The following is a 21,151-nucleotide window of genomic DNA, read 5'->3' as shown; positions in this document are numbered from 1 at the left end:
GAATCAATGTTTTTATTTTCATTATTGCACAGCATTGAAAAATCATTCTCTTTCTTCTTAGTTAAAGTTTCAGTTTCGTTTTGATTGTTTATGTGTTCCATGGAGTCATCGTCTGACTCACAGGAGCTAGACGTGTGGGCGTCGTCATTAACGATATGAGAGAGTTTACTCAAATCGGTTAGCAAGGTCAATATGTTTGTTGCAATTTCTGTTTTATTGCCTTCATACGAAATATTTAGAATATTGGAAACAGTTATTAACTGATTAAGAGTAAATTCTTTTTCGATATTTTTCAATTTATTTTTAAATTCTTCGCTATCCAAAATAAAACTGAAACCATTAAAATTTCTTAATCGTTTTCTGTTTGACCGATCGCCTTCTACATCGAAAATAAACTTATGTAGAAGTTTTATTTTGTCAGTCTTAAAATTCTTCAATGCTTTGCTTACTTGCTTAATATCGTTAAGAATCATTTTAAATCAATGAAAAAAATGTACATACCCCAATTGTTGTTGCAGATATGAGCTTAAACAAGAAACGAAAGTTTCATCACAACGTCATTTGGTTATTTTTTGTTCACGAGAATGAAAAGTATTTGTTTCGAGAAAAATGAAAATTGTTTTCAATTCAAAATGAAATTTCTTCACAGTTCAATTTTTTTCACTATCAATTTATTCACAATCCAGTTTTTTCATCATCAATTTTTTCATTCATCAATTTTTCTAGAATCTCACTTTTTCATAATCCATTCATTCACTATCAATTTTTACTTCATCCAATTTTTCGTGAATCAATTTTTTCGCGAATCCCACTTCTGAAAATTCATTCCGAACTATTCTATAATAGCTAGACCGTTGAGTGACCTGCTAAAAAAAGATCGTAAGTTTAAATTTAGCATTGAAGAAAAGAAAGCCTTTAATCAATTAAAATCTTTGTTAGCCCAAAATCCTGTTCTTTCAATATATAACCCTAAATATGAAACTGAATTACACACAGACGCCAGTTTAGAAGGATATGCTGCCATTTTAATGCAAAAACCCCCTGATGAAAAACATTTTCACCCCACTTACTATATGAGTAGAAAAACGACTGATGCTGAAAAAAAGTATTCCAGCTACGAACTTGAAGCTCTTGCTATCGTAGAAGCCCTTAAGAAATTTCGCATCTATCTGTTAGGTATTCCATTCAAAATAATTACTGACTGTGCTGCTTTTGAAAAGACTATGTCAAAACGAGATTTGTCAACTCGTGTAGCTCGTTGGGCACTTTTGCTGCAAGAATTCAACTATTTAATTGAGCATCGTTCTGGAAATAAGATGGCTCACGTAGACGCCCTTAGTCGATCTCCAATTAATGTATTTTGTGTTACCGTCGATAATATTTTACCAAAACTCAGATCAGCCCAAGATAAAGATACTGGAATTAAGACTATAAAAGAACTACTTAAAATTTCGAATTATGAAGATTATTGCAATAGAAATGGAATTTTGTATAAATTTGTTGATGGCAAAGAATTGGTGGTTGTGCCAGAAAATATGCAAATCGAAATTATAAGAACAGCTCATGAGAAAGGACATTCAGGAATTAAATATACGGAAAAAGAAATCGAAGAATATTATTTCATACCTAAACTTAGACAGAAAATAGAAAACATCATAGCAAATTGTGTTCACTGCATACTCGTGAATCATAAAAGAGGAAAGAAAGAAGGACTATTGCATCCATTGCATAAAGAAGATGTGCCTTTGAAAACTTTTCATATTGATCATCTCGGACCTTTGGAGAGCACCCATAAAAATTATAAATATGTGTTAGCGATAATAGATGCTTTTACCAAGTTTGTATGGATTTATCCCACGAAGACTACTACGTCAGCTGAAACTTTAGCTAAACTAGAAATCCAAAAAACTGTATTTGGAAGTCCTTCCCAGATAATTTCAGATAGGGGTACAACATTTACCTCCAGTGAATTTGCTGATTATTGCTCGAAAGAAAATATTAAACATCATTTAATAACAACAGGTTTACCAAGAGCTAACGGACAAGTAGAGCGTATTAATCAAACCATCATATCGATTCTTTCAAAATTATCCCTAGAAAATCCAGCTGAATGGTACAAGCATACAAATAAAGTTCAACAAGCGATAAATTCAACCTATCAAAGAAGCATAGACACTACTCCATTTGAATTGCTTTTTGGGACAAAAATGAACACTAATGGACTGGGAAAACTAAAGGAAATGATCGAAATTGAATTTCAGTCTCATTTTGATGCCCAAAGAGAGGAACTAAGAAAAAACGCAAAGCAACAAATTTTTAAAATTCAACAAGAAAATAAAAAGACCTATAATTTAAGAAGAAAGGAGCCAAAATCGTACGAAATTGGAAATTTGGTCGCCATCAAAAGAACCCAATTTGGACCTCATTTGAAGCTAAAACCTAAGTACCTTGGCCCCTACAAAATAACAAGAGTAAAAGGAGGAAATACCTATGATGTAGTAAAAGAAGGGAATCACGAAGGACCAAACTGCTCGACAACGTGTGCGGAGTATCTTAAACCATGGAACAGTTGCCAAGAAGAATTTTAGTGCCTGCGAAGACAAAAAGAATAAAGACTGTAATTTTTGAAGAAGAAAGAATTTAAAGACGAAAGACGTGAAAGAAGAAGAAAGAATTTAAAGACGAAAGACGTGAAAGAAGACGAAAGACGTGAAAGAAGAAGAAAGAATTTAAAGACGGAAGACGAAAAAATTTAAAGACGAAAGACGAGAAAGAAGACGAAAGAATTTAAAGACGGAGAAGAAGTTCAAGACGAAAGACGTTTAAGGCACTTTTTCACAGATAAAAAAAATGGCGAAATTACCGTAATTATTGGTAGTGACATTTCTGGTGAAAAGAAAAGCACAATTCTCGTATAAAAATTCAAAATATACGTTATTTAAACAATTAATTCAGTAATTTATAATTCATTCGAAAATTCATCAAGACTGTTAAAATTTTCTTTGTAAAACTACGGTAAAATAACCGACCTGTCCAAACACTTAGTTCCATCAAAAAGTCATCTAAGAAGGCAAATTTCTCCTAATACTTGATCAAATGCCGGGATAGCCTGGCTGGTAGGGCACTGGACCCATGTCCAAGAGTTCGCATTTGTGTAGATAATGTTGCTTTACTATGTCAACTGTCTTGTGTTCTTTTGTTTTATAACTACCCTTATTATTGGTCAGTACAGTTATAAAAACAATTCGTTTTGAATACTTCTGCTTTCGGATTCTATCCGGTCTTGCTTCCCTCCTTGATATATGTCTATGCTGGGATTACGAGAGGTGCAGGGCAACAGAAAGAGAAGCTAACTACATTGCATGAAAATTGCATGTATAATATTCTTGAATCGTCATATAAAATAAAAAATTTCTGTTAATTTTTCACTGAAATTCTAGTATTTCTACGTTTTCCACAGAGTTAACATAGGGTCCGGTCTTTCCCCACTAGTGGACTCTCAATAACCCGGTCTTACCCATATATGGCAGTACTTTTACTTTCGTTACTTGTACCGCCGGTACAAGTAAAAAGTACGTACTTTTACTTGTACTTCGTTACTTTTTAAATTTGGTACTTTTACTTGTACTTTCGTTACTTTTTTAGGGAAAAAGTACAAGTATTTGTAATGGAAATATCGAATGAAATCGTTACTTTTTTCTAAAACTCGGTAAGTTTTCCAAAAAAAATAATTTAATTTTAAAAAAATGCTTATGTTTTTTTTAATTTATAAAATTAATGTGCAATATATATGCATTCACAGCTAACTTCGTGTTTAAATACCTTCTGTTTCAACTTATACTGCACATTCAATTATTTTTTACTAGCTCAAAGATCACAAAGCTGTCTGTAACCCCGTGTTTGCTTTGTTTATGTTTGTGCTTTTAAAACGCGTTTCTAAAGAGTAAAACAATTTTATCAATGGTAATTTAAATAAATAAAAATAATAAACTAAAAATTAGGATCAATAGATAAAATTTCTTTTTCGTGCAAATTCATTAAAAATATGATATTAAAATTATATTTGATTTTAAAATTATATTATACGATTATATTATAAAATTATATAATATTTTTTCGAATTTAAAAATAAATTAATATCCATAACTTTCAAAATTAAAAATAATTAAATAAATAATAATTTTGCAAGAAAATGAGAATATTATTCAATAAAATTTTAGGTTACTTTGAATTTTCGATTTCCTAAAAATGTACTTTTAAATCGTTACTTTTTTTGTTTAGTACTTGTACTTTTTACTCGTTACTTTTTAAAATAAAAACTTTTTACTTATTACTCGTTACTTTTTTTAAAAATACTTGTACTTTTACTCGTTACTTTTTAAAAGTAACGTTGCCATATATGGTCTTACCACACTAGTGGTGTCTGTAGTGGGATAAGACCGGGTTATTTGACGTTTTTTTTAAAAAAAACTGTTAATAAAAAAAGGTAGTGTATCCTATCCTTGACTTTTCAGGAATGATATATTCATACAACTAAACAATGAATATCTTGCTGATATCTGACCGTTTGTAGGATGGACAAATTAGCTGCAACTGACCTTTAAGTCTTAGATACCCGATTTTACCCCACTTTCCCTTTACTCGGAATTTTAGGGTCCGAAAAAGAGCTTCGCTCTCCATCCGCCGGTCTTTAAAGGGTTAAAGTAATATCAGTGTTTTTTAGCTATAAAAGTGTATCAGTTTTTCATCCGATGCATTCTTATGTTGTTTTTTCCCCACTAAAATTTCTTATCTATACTACATCTGTCAACATTTTAAAAGTTGTTTGTTTGTGTTATTTTTCGTGAAAACTGAGGCGAGCAAAAAGTTTAGACTGGCTAGTACTTTAGAACTGAAATTTTACGCCCTGAGGTATACAAATAATGAAGTTAAAACAATTTCTAATTCATCTAGTTTTATTTTTTTAACGTGAACAAAATGTAGTGTTTCAATCAAAATGCTTTTTAGAAATATCAAAGACAGGAAGAATTTTTTTTTTTGCAGCAGAAAAATAATAGCCATTTCTATATTTTAACAATATATTAATGAAGTTTTATTGTTCACTATTGGTATTCATTTCATGTATTAAGAAAATTCTAGTACAATAAAGTCCTATACAAGTACAACAATATTAAAAAAAAATATCTTTCTTAACAATAACATTTTTATTCTTTTATTGTAAGTTCATTGTTTCAATAAAGAGAATTGCGATTCACGAATTAAACTTCCATTTCGAAAGCAAATATAATTCCTCAAATTAAATTTGTTATTTTAAATATGAATGGACATTTAATGACAGACTTGAGTGACGAACCTAATATGGAAGCATACGGCGATATTAAAAACGCAAAGGATGGTTTCGCTGCTGTGTTACAAGATCGCGGAGATTTTAAACATCATAGTGCTGAGAAATCTAGTGTTGCTGATTTTGAAACAGCTGTCAGTGTCGCAGATTTTTCACAGAAGGGTCCTTTTGATTCCATCCAAGTATTTGTCGAAGAATCTACTTCCGATAGCTCAAAGTCATCAAGACCTAACTCTCATAAACAACATTTACCATCTGATTATGAAAATGAGTCTCCTGATCCAGAGGAAGTATTGAGCTCGTCTGATGAGTTTGATTCTAACTATGAAGGATTGTTGAAATTGCATCATGTTATCGCATCAATGGAAGGTGTCTTCAATCAATTTCTATCAAAGTCGCAAAATAATGATCTGAGTGATGATGAAGCATCCCAAGAAGATCTTGATGTTGAGGAAACAAGTATTGCCGGTTGGGAAACATCGAATATTGTTCCAGATGCGAATAGAAAGATTCCATCTGATTGCAGTCAAATGACTGATGAAGAATCCAGTGACAGTGAAGAGGAGTTTCTTGCCATCACCTCCTACACTGATTATTTACGATCACCTAATTACCAACCTGTAGACTTAGCCGAACTTTGCACAAAATCATCATGTCCTTGGTCTAAAACATCATGTTCTGGGACTGATTTCGAGAATGAGTTGCTCGATCCTGAAGAAATGCTGAGTACCGACCATGAGCCAGTTTACAACCATGAAGGATTCATAGAATTGTATAATATTCTTATGGAGAAGGAAAATCAAGATGTGGTGGAATCAGGTGTCAGTAGTCTTAAAGGGGATGAAACAACTGTAGCAACTCTTCAAGGAGTAACATCTAAAACCACTGAAGAAAAAATCTTTGTAGAAAATATGGAAGACCACGTGATTGAATCTACACAAAAGAAACCAATGATATCACAGAAACATCGGTCCAGCCATATGAGAGGATCGTCAATTCGAAGAATTGGACAAGCTGTTCGCGCTGCAAGCACTCGCTTCCTCAGAATGTTCGCTTGCTGCGGATGAAATTAGGAGTGATTGTTCTCAAACACCTCAACTTGCATTAAATCTTTCCGAAATTCTTGATTGTTAAGTAAAATTTGAAATGTCTTTTACAAAATTATGAGAAAAAGAAACGGTTTGGTGATTTTTGGACAGATAACAGATTGGTAGTTTTTACGAAGAGCATTGAATGGAAATGAGAAGGAATATTGAGAGAATTTTTGCAGAAATGACAGGATTGCAGATATAGGATATGAAGGGATGAATACTCATAAAACTTTGATGCAGTAGATTTCAATTTAAATTAGAAAAAGTAATAAGACACAACTTTCATAAAAATTTGGCAAAGCAGATTTAAAGTTTTAAATAGTAAAATACAACACAAGAATTTCAGTTTGATAGATTGGATGTGTATAGATAAAGTTTCTTAAAAATTTGGCAAAATACTAAAACCTAAAAATAGTTAAAAATAAAATAAGATACTGCACAGTTAATTTACGTACAGGATGCATAGAAAATGTAGTTTCAAAAAAATTTCGCCAGAAGAAGTCAGATTTGAAAATTTACACTGTAAAAGTAGTGAAATGAAATACTGTTTTTTTATAATTTCTGGCAATAACAAAATTACAGTTTTGAGGAAGAAAAATACTACTAGTTTCTAAAAATGGCTAAAAATGTTCTGTAAAAATATTTAAAGGAATAGTATAAGCAGTTTCATGCATATTTCAAACGACTGCACAGTTATTGCATTGTAATAACTTCTTAATCCCATTTAAAATGAATTTAATATTTTATATATTTCTGAAATTTTCATTCAGAATGACTAATATTTTTTTTTTCTAAAACTATCTAAAAAGCAAACAAATATTTAAAGTTAAAAATAATTTAATATCTAAAATTTTTAATTTTGAAATACATACCATGTGTATGTAGAACAGTATTATAAATTTTGTATATATCTTTATATACACAAATAATATTAAAATGTAACAAAAATTATCATTCCAAATAATTTCCATATAAAAACATACATTTCTTTAAAATAAATAGTCATTATTAAGAAGGTTTTTATCATTGTTATAATTGCGCGGTTGTTTAGAAGATGCTGAAATTTACTGCCAGTACCTCCAAAATAGCATTAAAAACCAAAGCATCAATTCTGACCTTGTATCATTTTCAGCATCTGTTACGTTAAGAATTTATAGTTAATTTAAACAATGTGTAAAATATTATGAGTATTCATCGGTCTGAGTATTTAGCATGGAACGTTTTTGATTGCTGCGACGTTGGATAAAGCGAAAGATTACTGAATGTCAGATGTTGGGCCTAGAAGAATGCTTTCGAATGTAAGATGTTGTGCCAAGAAAAAGATTTCTGAACGTAAGATGTTGGACCAGAAGAATGTATTTAAAGGATGAGACATTAAAAGTTTGTTTCGTATAAGACTTTTTCGTGCAAGTTGAGGTTTGGCTGTTGTTTTGATAACATATTTAAAAATTTTTTGTTCAATATTGGGAATTGTCAAATTTAATTCGCTTCAATTGTTTGGTAATATATAATTAATATTTGGTCAATAAATTAACACATGTTTCGGCTTTTGTGAGTTCTTTATTATTAAAATACTTTCAATTATATAATATAATATTTTTTAGTTCAGTAAAGTTGGCTTTATTTAGACTGAATACAATTTTAAATGTATTCTTTTTTCAATATTTTTTTTTATGATCGAAATGTTTTTTTAAAGTTTTTATTTCTGAGTTAGGCGACAATCTCTGCTTCCTTTAAAATGAATTAGTACCTTTCTACATTATTTTTGCCTTTTAGCACATAGCTTACTTTTTTACTTCGACTGGTAACTACAGTACAGAACCCGTTATCCGGAAATCAGAAAACCGGAAGACCAAAAAACCGGAACGAAATTCGATAAATTTTCCCGCCATTTAAAAAAAAATTTTTTTTTTCCTCATAAGATTTTAGGATTTGTCTTTCTTTTTTGAAAGATGTTCATCTTACCATCATTTTGGAAATAATCATTAGTGTATTACTTCATCGTTTTTTCTTCTTTTTAAGATTATTTCCAAAAAAAAATTTTTTTTAGCTGGGTTTAACAATAAAAAAACGGCTTTCTGTAGCGATTCAGCAAACCGGAAAAATCAGTTATCCGGAATAGCGATGGTCCCAATCGTTCCGGATAATCGGTTCCCTACTACCAAAACTAATTATCATTGATGTCAACAATGATATTAGCGTTTTATTACGTTTCTCCTTAACGAATTAATAGGGTCAGGTGGGGTAAAGTGGGTATAAAATCAAGCTTTATTAAAAAAAGGTTCGAACACCAAAACATTATTTTACGGAAAATTTTGATGCATTTTATATACATTGTACTCTGATATAGATTAAACATAAATTATAACTAATCTATCGGATGAACATTCTAATAAATCCGACCCTTTCAAATTTTCTTGGAATTATCCCTTCCCTTATCTGACAGTACGGCGATGTTTGTTTCCTTTACTCTGTTTGTGGTCAACGCCACAAATATATAAATTTTTCTATAATGTATATCTTATGTTTGAAACTAGGATCTCATAAATCAATATCGTGATATAATAATCTATATATAAATTTCTCTTACACAGCGACAAAAAAAAGCCTCATTACAACTCCTCGATTGGCAACGCTAGAAAATCGACCGATGATTGCCTCTAAAAATGTCACATGCCAAATCTAGCTGAGGTGGCTCAACATATAGTACTTTCAAAAACGGAAACGGAAATAACCAGAGAGAGCATTCTCATCAAATGGGATCTCTTCCGAAATTCACCCTATCAGCTGCGGCAATCTCGTACTATTAAGCTAGGCAGAAGTGATTAGTCTTTGTCGATAGATCTATATTTTAGTATTCCGTCGAAAGCGCTTTTTTTTCACGACTATTACGAATATATATTACGAATTTATTTGACATTTTTTGATTTATATCACGAATTTATTTGTTTTATTATTGTTATTAGTTATTCATTGAAAAATGAGTCTCAGTCGTGCTGTTACGCTTTAAGATTTTATACTATAGCACATTTCTAATAGGTTTAACGAATTACATGTCATTTATTTGAATTCAAATTTATTTTAATGACTTAGTATTTACTAAAAAGATGTAATTTTTTTTTTAAAAAGTTGTTATGTGGATTTGAATGATTGTTTTGAATTCTTAGAATTTTGCGCATTTGCAATGTACCTAAGTTAGTAGCAAGCGAAGCGAACTTGGTTTGCAAAGCAAATCATATAAGATTGCGTATTAATTTTTGGAGGTTGGCGAGCGTTAGCGAGCAGGGGGGGCAGGACCACTAGTAAATATCTATTTTTTGGAGCAACGAATCGCGATATTGAACTTCGTAACCGGAATCTGGCAGCAGAATCTCTAAGTATTTTTCTAATCAATTGCATTTTTAATTGTATCAATTGTGGAGATCAAAGTTCATGTTGGCATTAACTCGGAAAAACGTTCTCCAACACATAATCCCTCTAACCGATAAATTCCAACCATCCTCACGAACAACAGTATTTTCAACCTTGACACAGTTTCATGTATTAAGAAATCCAGCATAGGAAAAACAAGCTTTGAAAAAATAAAATGTGTTTTTTAAATCAATTTTTCTATCTGAAATAATTAAGACAATTAATTAAGCCCATTCATGCCAGAAGACAATGTGTTCAATTCATTTAAGCACTGTGTTTAGTTTCACACTTCTTTCACAAAGCAAATGAAAGAAGACCTTGCCAAAGCAAAATCGTCTGCAATGGGAGTGACACCCAACATGCTGGTCACGTATTTACGTGACAACTCCGACAAAATGGTGTTACACAATTCTTTTTTGGGAAGATTCCAAAAAACCATTCTGTGACAGACTCATGGGAAAAAACGTTTGGTTTCAGCGTATGTTTCGCTTCTAATTCTCCAGTGTTTCAGAGATGCCAACTGCTCCGGACGCGTCAAAATAATTAAAACAACGGTAAATAACTTAAAGGTAAATTTTGCAAATATTTGACTATTTTTGCTTGCTTTTTAAAACATGTAGCATGGCATATGATCAATGAAGAGGTGAATTATATAAGCCTACGAATTGTTTAGAAATAGTGGTGGATAAAAATTTACTGAATTGAATTTAATTAACCAAGAATCACAATTGATAAACTACCACTCTAAAATATATATTTGCTGTCCGGAGCAAGTTAGCATCTCTGGTGTTTGGCGACACTTCGAGTTCTCATTGCCAAAGAGACAATTTGTATGGCAGATTGAGCAAAAAAATTTTTTGTTTAAGCACTTCTTAGCAGATGTGTAATTAAAGGGCAGTAGGAAATTTTCCTGGCGAAGGAATTTATTTGCTTCAATAAAAACTACGTTTATTTCAAAAAACTAAAATTAATGAATCTTTGGGCGTGGAGTAAGCTGTTTTTTTTATTGTAAAAAGGCGTAAATGTGTAAAAAAAATAATATTTTGATATTTCTTAAGCGGGACGAGATAAACGTTATAAAGAAAAATGGCTCTTTATTCTATGACTAGTTCAGTAAAGTTATACATTTCCTTCGGCAAAATTAACACCGTACCAATCAGGCCGGAATAGCCTGGTTGCTAGGGCACTGAGCCCATCACCAAGAGTTTGTGGGTTCGATCCCCGCCGGCCGAAGACTCCCCGCATAGTAAATGGTGACTGATTCACGTTAAATCTGTCGAGTCGTAAAGTCCTCCATATTCCCATAACAAATCAATACCTCTGGAGGTACTAATCCAAGAGTTTTCTTGTCTTCTGGGTTGGGTACAAAATTACAAGGTTACTGCGTTGAACATTAGTAGTCGTAAACCCCAAAAATTGGGTCTACAGTTCATCGATGGTTATATAATAATATAAAAAAATGTTTTTAAGATGTTTTTAGTATTGTTAAGTCAAATTAGTTTGAGATCGAGATTGTTTTTTTAAGGAAATAAAGCTAGTTTAGTATCTAAAGTAAATATGATTCTTAAAAACCATTTAATGGTGGAAGGATGGGTGGGAATTTCATACAGCTTTACCTATTGTAAGGGGTTAGCCATAAACTTGAACTATGCTTATAAGTAACCGAACTTATAAACTCAGGGTTTATAAATACAAATAAACTCGATGAAAAATGATCAATAGGAGGAACGCATAGAACACAAGTAAAAATAGCTGCTCCCCTGTGTCAGTCACTCGTCTTGACCCCACGCAAACCTTTACTACTCATTAATAATATTTTTCACTGCTTTTTAAGGAGTTAATTAATGTACCTTGAAGCAGTAAGTACTTGAAAATCATATCATTAATTCACAAGATATATAAGATTTCCTTTTTTTTATTTATTTATTATTTGGGTGAAATTAATATTGTGTGAGCAAGGGAGAGCAAAAACTGAGGGAAAAAATGGTCGAAACTACCAGAATATGGTAACATTTACCATGTTTCTGACTCTACGGGAACACCTCAAATCTCGCTATTTATTTCGAAGCGATTTGGCAATGAGTCACAATAAAATATGGTTTTATAATATGTTGCAAAATTTGGTAAATTTGGAAATTTCATCATGATTCCTCAGATCAGTGCACAAAAACCATCTATTCGTTAAGTTTACCTTTTAGTTTGATATTCCTCACAAAATTAATGTGTGGTAATTAGAACTATAATCATAAAAACCAGAATTTTCGGCAAACTGTTATCATGTGAACGAGAAAATATCAAATGAATGATTTAAATTACACATATTTTAATATTTAATACCAGAATTATTTATTTATTTTTATCAGAAATGTCATTACCGCACTCTATGGTAATTTTAACATAATTGTTTTCTCCGTGTTCGAATAGTTAGGAAATAATAAGGGTTATAAGGCTTGGACCAAGTTTTATTTTAATTCAAACTGGAACAACTTGTCGCGTCATTAGTTTATGAATTAACGCAAGTAAAAAATACTTACGTGTTTAGAAAAGATTGGGTTTTTAAAATAATACGATTTATGTTTTTTTGTTATGTAAAAACATTATATAAAAAATCTTAATTCATAGAATTTCTAATTTTTTCAATTAGGTTTGTGCAGATATTATGCATCATTAATAGACTATAGATATATAGTTAATTGATAGCTACAAGGGGATGATCTTTTTCATAAATCTTCACATATTTATAACAATAATATTTCACAGCTCCTACATTGTAAAAAAGCAATTTACAGTTGCAAAAAAATTAATCAAATTTAGAATATCTGATTTTAGTTATATGTCCTCATTTAAATTTTTTTCTGGTTATAAATTTTAATTTTCTATATTAAAAAAAAGATATTTACAGTTGCAAAGAAATCAATAAAATTAAGAATAAATAGTTTTAATAATATATCCTCATTTATAATATTCTTCTGGTGATAAATTTTAATCTTCCATAATAAAAATCAGCAATATAAAAAATCAATAAAAATAAAAATAACTAATTATAGTTTTATGTTCTCCTTTAAAATTTATGTATTAAATAATAAACTGGTATTAAATAATAAACTACCATATTAGAAAACAACAATTTACAGTTGCGAAAAATCCAAGTGGTATAAAGTTTAAACCGCTTCTAATTTTTATATCATAATTTAAAATATTCTTCTAGTCTTAATATAAAGATAAAAAGTTTTTATTAGAAAATCTTATTATATTTACGAGAAGAATCGATAAAGTTAATAAACAAGTACGTACATGAATTAGTTTTAAGTTCCGAAAATAAAGATGTATATTTGCATTTATTGAAAACCAAAAGGATTCCTGTTGAATTACTTTTTTATGTGATGACTGTTCATCTTTATTAAAAATATAATTGTATAGACATAGAAATATCAAATTTTATGCATTTTACTGTCAAAGCTTTATATGAAACTAACACCAATTCCATTTTGTTAAATAAAAGTGAAATTATTAATAAAAAATTGTATATAATTCCATACTAAGTTAATTTTTCATAAATTTAAGACTTTTTAGGATAAAATTTATTTTTTCAAGAAGTTAAAAATTAAAAGTTTTTTATTATTTTTACTGTTTGGCTCATTACAGAAATAGAATACTGGAATGAGAGGGGAGATTTCAGTATTGTGATCTGTACCAGAATAATGGGTAAGTCTTGGCAACCTCAGGGCAGTGGCCCGACAAAAACTAAAAAAATAAAAATGAATAAAAAAAAATAAAAAAAAACATTACAGAAAGAGCCAACTCGAAAGGTGCTATTCGTTGCCCCCCCCCGGGCAAACAGCAACATGTTTTTTTTTTTAAATTATATATATATATATATATATATATATATATATATATATATATATATATATATATATATATATATATATTTTCAAATTGCAAGTTTGAAATCTATTTGGCACCTTGGCGAAAGTAGTTGGCGCGACAAATCACGCTACGAAAATATCCCCTAGTTACGGTAAAATTTTACTGAACAAAAAAATCTGAAATACCGTGCACAATTTTACGTTAAAATGAATTTTACGGCAAAATGAATTTCACAAATGATACACTCAGCGAGCTAGTAGATACTATATACCATAATTTAATTCTGAATTAGTGTAAGAGATTTGAAAATATAACTGATAAAAGTTACCCAAATAGGCCTCATTGGAACTCGAAAAAAACCTGATTATTCAGGCAATAAATCCAGCTCCACAGTTTTAACAACATACACGGATGAAAAATATTCATTATCTCATCACTTTGAGTCGAATGCGAAAACTACTTGTTTACTCTAAAGTGAAACTATAATACATCCTCATCGGGTAGATAGATGAGTAATCTAAAATGTATTTTCTGTTCTCGGAAACCGTATGAATCACGATTGCTCATTAAATGTGTTTGAAAGACGACTTTTTTAAAGGCTTAATTTTTAAATCTTTCAGAATCATTTAGAGAAAGTTTTGTTATTGCAATTATCAAAAATATAAATAGTGTAATTTTTCTTTACATAATTCTTTACTTTGTGATGCAAATGAGTATAGTTAAAAAAATATAAAGTGAACGAAACGCACCATTTTTGTTTATTTCGAAAGAAGAAAAAAACAATTTAAGTCTTAAATTAAATTTTCTAAAATAAAGTTAAGAACATATTATTTATTTAAAGTTGAGATGTTTTATTTGGAGATGTATTTGTTTGATGAGGGAAAAATTAAATAAATTGAATTATATTTTAAATTAGATACTAAACACAAAAATGGCAATGAACAAAAAAATGGCAAATCGTTCAAGTTCAAATTGATCCCGCAGTAGACTGACTGATCGTTAAGACACGGTTTCCAGTAAATCACTGAAGTCAAGCATCATTGGCTGTGGTCAGTGTGCCGGTGGTTGACCACTTGAATCAGTCTGCGTAGGGACCGAGGGTGTGCGGTATTGGTCCTCGTTAAACTGTTCTACCGTAAAGTGCTCGACCTCGCGTGCAGATCGTTGGGCTACCGAAGCGGAGGTGCCATCCCCTCTGCAGAGGATCAAAATTGTGATGGATGGCATGTCTTCGGATCATCCTCAGGGATGTTTCCCAACCGTCGCCAATAGCCCATCGCGCAGCTCTAGTGTGACGTAAATGTTCATCTCACTTACTTCATTCACAACAACAACAGTGTGACGTAAATAAACTACAACAACAAGTTTAAATTAAAGGAATATATTTCTCTAGATAATTTTTTGTTGCATTTACATCTTTAGTTTTCCTTCCAGCTAGTTATCAGTCATTTAATTTTTTGGCAATTTGTTTACGAATTTTTTATTGATGTTGCGTTTATAAGCCATCCGGTAGCGCTGTCAATACAGCCGCCGATCACTCCTAGAGATGAGTCGGTGGTTGTGAGTTCGGTTCACGTTAAATACCGTCTGGGCTAAAAGTTGTATTGCTCGTTGTGGTGTGGGAGTCAGGACAGAAGTGAACCAGCTCAGGTGCTAACCACGTCTTTTGACTGGAAGCTAAATTTCGTGGTAATTCGGAAGCGTAATTTTCACGTGTATATAAAAGATAGATTCATGAGAATCTTGGCAAACTGTTTGGCGATGGGAGAGATGCCTGTGTTTCATTTACAATCATTCTGTATGTTCTGGTATTCAAAGAAAATGGTAATTTCCCTTTGGAAGTATTAGTTAAAATTTTTATGAGTTTCAAAAATTATTGTAACGATTTCGAAAACTGATTCGATTGGCTTTGAGTGGATGAGTGTAAAATGAATAAATTTTATACTTATTTGCTATGAATTTACAATCCCAAATGTTTGTACTTTAGACTTAATTCTTATTAATAACTTTAAAAAAAGACATTTTAGCTGATAATGATTTAAAAGAGATAAAAAAATACATCTTATCATAAACACTCGTTTAGTTTTGAAAGCTACCGTCAGGTTGCTCAGATAAAGTTTATCTCATTGCATAGTACAGGAATCAATATAATTGTTACTTGTATTTTAATACATTCAAGTAATTGTTTTAGGAGTAATCAACCATAAATTCAAATTCAATACAAATTATTAAGGACAGTTATAAGATACGAACCTATTTTATTTTTTGAAAAAAAAACACACTCCTTTTATCTTGTTTTATTTTGAAACTGTGAATTTTATAATTTATTTGCATCTAACTTACTCCAACTCACTGCTTAATCATAAGAAATAATTGTTTGAAGTTTCAGGATTTTATTTTATTGAAATTATCAGGTCTTATTTCCTTGAAATCTTTTTTAAAGTATTTTAGGTTGTATTTTACCTAGATTTAAGCTATAATAAAATAAGTGTTTTAAAATAAGTATTTTCAAAAAGTATCTAAAATTAAAATTCTTCTTGCTTGCGTATTTTTTTTTCTGAAATAATTTACTTTGTATAGCAAAACACCTCAATATAAGCTTATAGTGTATAAATTTTTAAATTTTCATACTCTTGTACAAAATATGAATTCAAGAGTTTTAATTAAGAACAAATATTTAAATAAATGAAATATGGAAAAAAACTGTAAAAAGATTAGAAGCATTACCAATTATTTTATAGTGTTAAAGTTAGCATTCTAAAGATATTCGTGTTATTGTGTTAATGGTACACAAAAGAAAAAAAAAACTATAACTTAAATTTTCGTCAAATGCAACGGAAAAAATATTAATATTTACTGAATAAGAAATTTGGGTAATAAGTCACTATTTGTATAATAAGTATAACTTGTCGGATAAACCAATTTTTGTGTGTAATTTGAATAATTAGACAAATAATATATTAAGTACATATTTTAGATAATAACAAAAATATGATTTTTTTCATTTTTAAAATAGACTCCTTTATATTAAACTAATTCTCGTCAGCTAGAAATTTGAATTAAGTTAAGAGTGATCTATTTTAAAAACTAAGTCAGTTGAGATTTAACCAGGAATTTAAAAGTAATTTTCGCCTTGCCTAATAATTCTTGATTTTATAACAAATGCAAAGAGGACTGGTGGAGCTGTAAAAACCATTGTCAACTAAATTGTTTTTGAGAAGAAAAAGGCATTGTTTTGTTAATAATTTCTTTTTTATTAAGGAAAAAAATATTTTTTTTTTTTACAAAATTCTATTTCAATATATATTGAAAAATATCATAATTTTTAAAAAATGAATATGCAGCATCAGAAAAAAAATCGATAATATTAATAAAGGCTTCAGCTGACGCTACTCACTTTATCTATAGGACAAAATTCTAAGTAAGTCCTTAGGATAAATTTTTTTTTAGGACATTATCCTAAAAACTTCTATAGGACTAAATAGGATTTTACAGAACAATATGGGACTGATTCCCTTTTTTGGGACATTAAGCTAAATATTTCTATGGAACTGATTCCACTTTCTTAAGATAATATTCTTAATACCTCTATATGACTAATTTCTCTTTTTTAAGACAATACCCTTATTATTTTTATGGAACTGATTCCTCTTTTTTAGGATATTTACCTACATAGGACTGATTACACTTTTTTAAGACAATATTCTAAATACTTTTTCAGGACTATTTTGTCTTTTTAGAACTATATTCTAAATACTTCTATAGAACTAATTCCTCTTTTTTGCACAATATCCTAAATACTAGGCCTAATTCCTCTTTTTTGCACAATATCCTAAATACTAGGCCTAATTCCCTTATCCTAAATATTTCTATGGAACTAATTTCCCTTTCGTAACCTAAATGATTTCACAAGGCTGATTCTTTTTTTTTCGACAATAACCTAAACAAAATCATTTATTAGAAACAAGGCGCAGAAACTACAATCAAAAGGGTAGTTAATAGAAATGCAGCGTAGTCATTTAGTTGAAGAGAAATTTCCCCTTAAAGTCTTAAAGGAAGTTTTAAGAAAAAAATCCATCAAAGTTGTTTTGTTATGAGCAAAACTAAACGAGTTAATGGTTTGTATAAAATTATTTAATGGTTTGTAATTGTAGAATGATTTCGTTTTTAAAACAAATAAATTATATTTCGTAAATAAATGTTTTTTAATTGACAATATCAAATAATTTTTCATATACATTTCACCGAAATTAAAATTTCAAATTGGATTATTTTCCACTAGATTTCAAAAGACAAAGAAGAATAGAAAAGGAAAAACAGCAAAAAAAAAAAAAAAAAAAAAAAAAAAAACAAATAACAAATTATTTCAAATATAGTATATTTGTAAAAATGAATGATTTCGTTAAACATATTTTTGAATTTTTTAAAGTAAAATTCGACTCTGATTTTCAAATATTAAAAATCTTACCTTAAACGATCAAAAATATTTTAAAATCCAAAAGCAGAATAATTTGTATTATGCAAATACGATTGTCTTAAGAACAATTAAAAGGGAAAAAAAGTATTTTTTAAAACTTTAAGTATTAGGTCAATTTATTACGAAGTGAATTGAGTGATTTCTATTATCATAAAGCGAACACGGAGTCAGATGTGTTATGTCTTCTTGCAATAGTAGATAACACATTGCAGATAAGAATATTATAATTTTCACTTATCTACTTAGGATGTCTACTTAATCTCTTTTTTTTTCCACCTTACTGCAAGGTAAAACTGTTTTTGTTTCATGTACTGAAAAAATAAAAATATTTGTATTTATTACTTGAGAACAGCTTATAGACGGCTTATATTAACATTATTATTATTGTTTTCACGCTGCTGAAATCGGTTTGCATTTATTAATGTTCGTGTATCAGTTGATTGACATTGTAATGGAATACATTAAAAATAAATACAAACAGGAAGTATATAAAAATCTATTACATTTAAATGTATTACATGTAAATTTAAAATAAAAATATTGCATACAAACTCGCGCAAAAAATGTAATTCTTTAAAAACTACAGTGCGTGTAATAATTTGGTTCAATTATTATTATACTAATATGATATCTTATGTAATAAATATTCTATATTTATATAATTTATCGTTTAATTTAACCAATTTATGCACGAACTTAAAAAAGTACAAATCGGCTTCAGTCACGTAAAAAAAAAAAAAAAAAAAAAAAAAAAAAAAAAAAAAAAAAAACATATTTTATATATATATATATATATATATATACACATATATATATATATATATATATATATATATATATATATATATATATATATATATATATATACATATATATATATATATATATATATATACATATATATATATATATATACATATATATATATATATATATATATATATATATATATATATATATATATATATATATATATATATATATATATATATATATATATATATATAAATATATATATATATATATATATATATATATATATATATATATATATATATATACCTTATATATATATATATACCTATATATATATATATATATTATATATATATATATATACCTTGCGCACATCCATTTTTGGGTCATATATACATATAATAAAAGATAAGTAATTAAGAAGTCATTTTCTTCCTAACCGAATTCAACTACCAAAAGAATAGAGACGGGGAGGGAAATCCTGAACAGGAATTTATTCATTTTTATTCTGAAAGTATGGTTGAATCTACCAGAATAAGGTAAAATTTATATTGTTTCTGGCATTATGGGAGCACCAAAAAGCTCGGCAACTTTTATGAAAGCACTCGTGTTATGATTTTGGTAAAATTAACATTAAAATATAGTTTTTTATTATGCAATAAATTTTAATGAAAATAATAAAATTTGGTAATTTTATAATGATACCTTAGAGCATGGCATAAAGTTTGTTTACGTTTACTTTTCAATGCTGTATTTTTCAGTAACTGTGTGGTAACAAGGATTATAATCATGAAAAACCAATATTTCTTATTAATCCGTTACCATATGAAAGAAAAAATTACTAAATGAATGGTTTAAATAGCATATATTTTGGTTTTATTAACAAAAATTACGTTGTTGTTTTTTTTGCTAAAAATTTAATACAGTACAGTAATTTTGCCAGAGATTATTTCTCCATGCATTTAATTTTCTCAAATAAATTGGTGGTTGATATTTACTCTATTCAAAACTGCCTTTCGAAAAATGTAAAACAAGTTCATCGTCCAATCACTATTTTTGATATAAGGTATGCGGTCTTTTAGATTCTCTATTAGTTTTTTTCTTTTATTTTAGCTTTTTTTCTGATAAAATTATAACAATAAAATTCTGCAATCAGCATTTTTGTCAAGGTAGGTTAGATATGAATTCTTTTGTTTAAAAATTCTGATAAATATTTTCGTACAATATAAAAACCACATCATTGATATTTATAAAAACCGCAAATTTTCTCAAAATTTGCTTTCAGTTTTTGGGAAAAATCTCTGGAAACTATAAAGCTATAAGTACTATTACTCCTTATTTAATAGTTAATATAATTTAAAGTTTTTGAAAGGTACAGTGCTGTCGAATGACACTGTATCATCAAAAGCTTATTAGGTACAAAATATTTTTCTTCAAGAAAACGAAAATTCAAAATATGCCTCTTAAAAAAATACGAGTTTTTCCTCACAATTTTTCCTCGCACTTTAAAGTATGAGTATAAATTACTTGATAAATGTGATTATAAGAAAAATATACTATGGGGAATAATGTCGCCTGGTGTAACATGGTAAACACTCATAAAACAAACTCTAAACTGGTTCCTTTTAGTCATAAAGGTATGGTATATAGTCATATATATATATATATATATATATATATATATATATATATATATATATATATATATATATATATATATATATATATATATATATATATGAAGAATATATATATATATATATATATATATATATATATATGAAGAATATATATATATATATATATATATATATATATATTCAAAATGAAGAACGAAACAAAGAAAAAATTTGTTTGAAAAGTTGTTTGAAATTGAAAACTCTGTTTTGCGGATATAATCGTGTGGGCTGAAGAAAAGATTATATCTTTTTTTTCCGGCTTTTTTTCCGGTTTTTTAATTGGCATTTCATTTTTTTTTTTTAATAAAATGTTGTTTGTTATTTTTTTTGCCAATTATTTCCCACCTCCCTGTTTAACGTGTCTATATTTTTTCTTTGTTTTGTTCTTCATTTTGAACTTATCTAATGAGTGCTGTTTACTTGCAGCTTAAGCGCAATAAATGAAACTTATTGTTTTTCTTAATTTTCTTAGTGTTTTCTTGTATATATATATATATATATATATATATATATATATATAGTT

At 28.8% G+C, this 21,151-nt stretch overlaps 1 protein-coding gene across 4 annotated transcripts in view; it reads right to left on the bottom strand.

Moving 5' to 3' along the window:
* The window catches only part of LOC107444539 (uncharacterized), a 40,860-nt gene extending 22,457 nt beyond the window's left edge, over positions 1-18,403 (bottom strand). For 2 of the 4 annotated variants that reach the window (XM_087161607.1, XM_071182637.2), the window contains exon 1: positions 14,045-14,197. In XM_087161607.1, the coding sequence (XP_087017733.1) occupies positions 14,045-14,059 (15 nt within the window). In that variant the 5' untranslated portion in view covers positions 14,060-14,197. Of the gene's footprint in view, positions 1-14,044; positions 14,198-18,184 lie in introns of those variants that run through there. The other 2 variants (XM_087161609.1, XM_071182640.2) reach the window with 2 other exon arrangements.
* Between the last annotated feature and the right edge of the window lie 2,748 nt (positions 18,404-21,151).

Source organism: Parasteatoda tepidariorum, chromosome 4, assembly GCF_982258835.1.
Source record: "Parasteatoda tepidariorum strain Cologne lab strain chromosome 4, Ptep-v5.0, whole genome shotgun sequence".
Taxonomy (NCBI): domain Eukaryota; kingdom Metazoa; phylum Arthropoda; class Arachnida; order Araneae; family Theridiidae; genus Parasteatoda; species Parasteatoda tepidariorum.
This window is presented reverse-complemented; position numbering and strand designations above follow the sequence as displayed.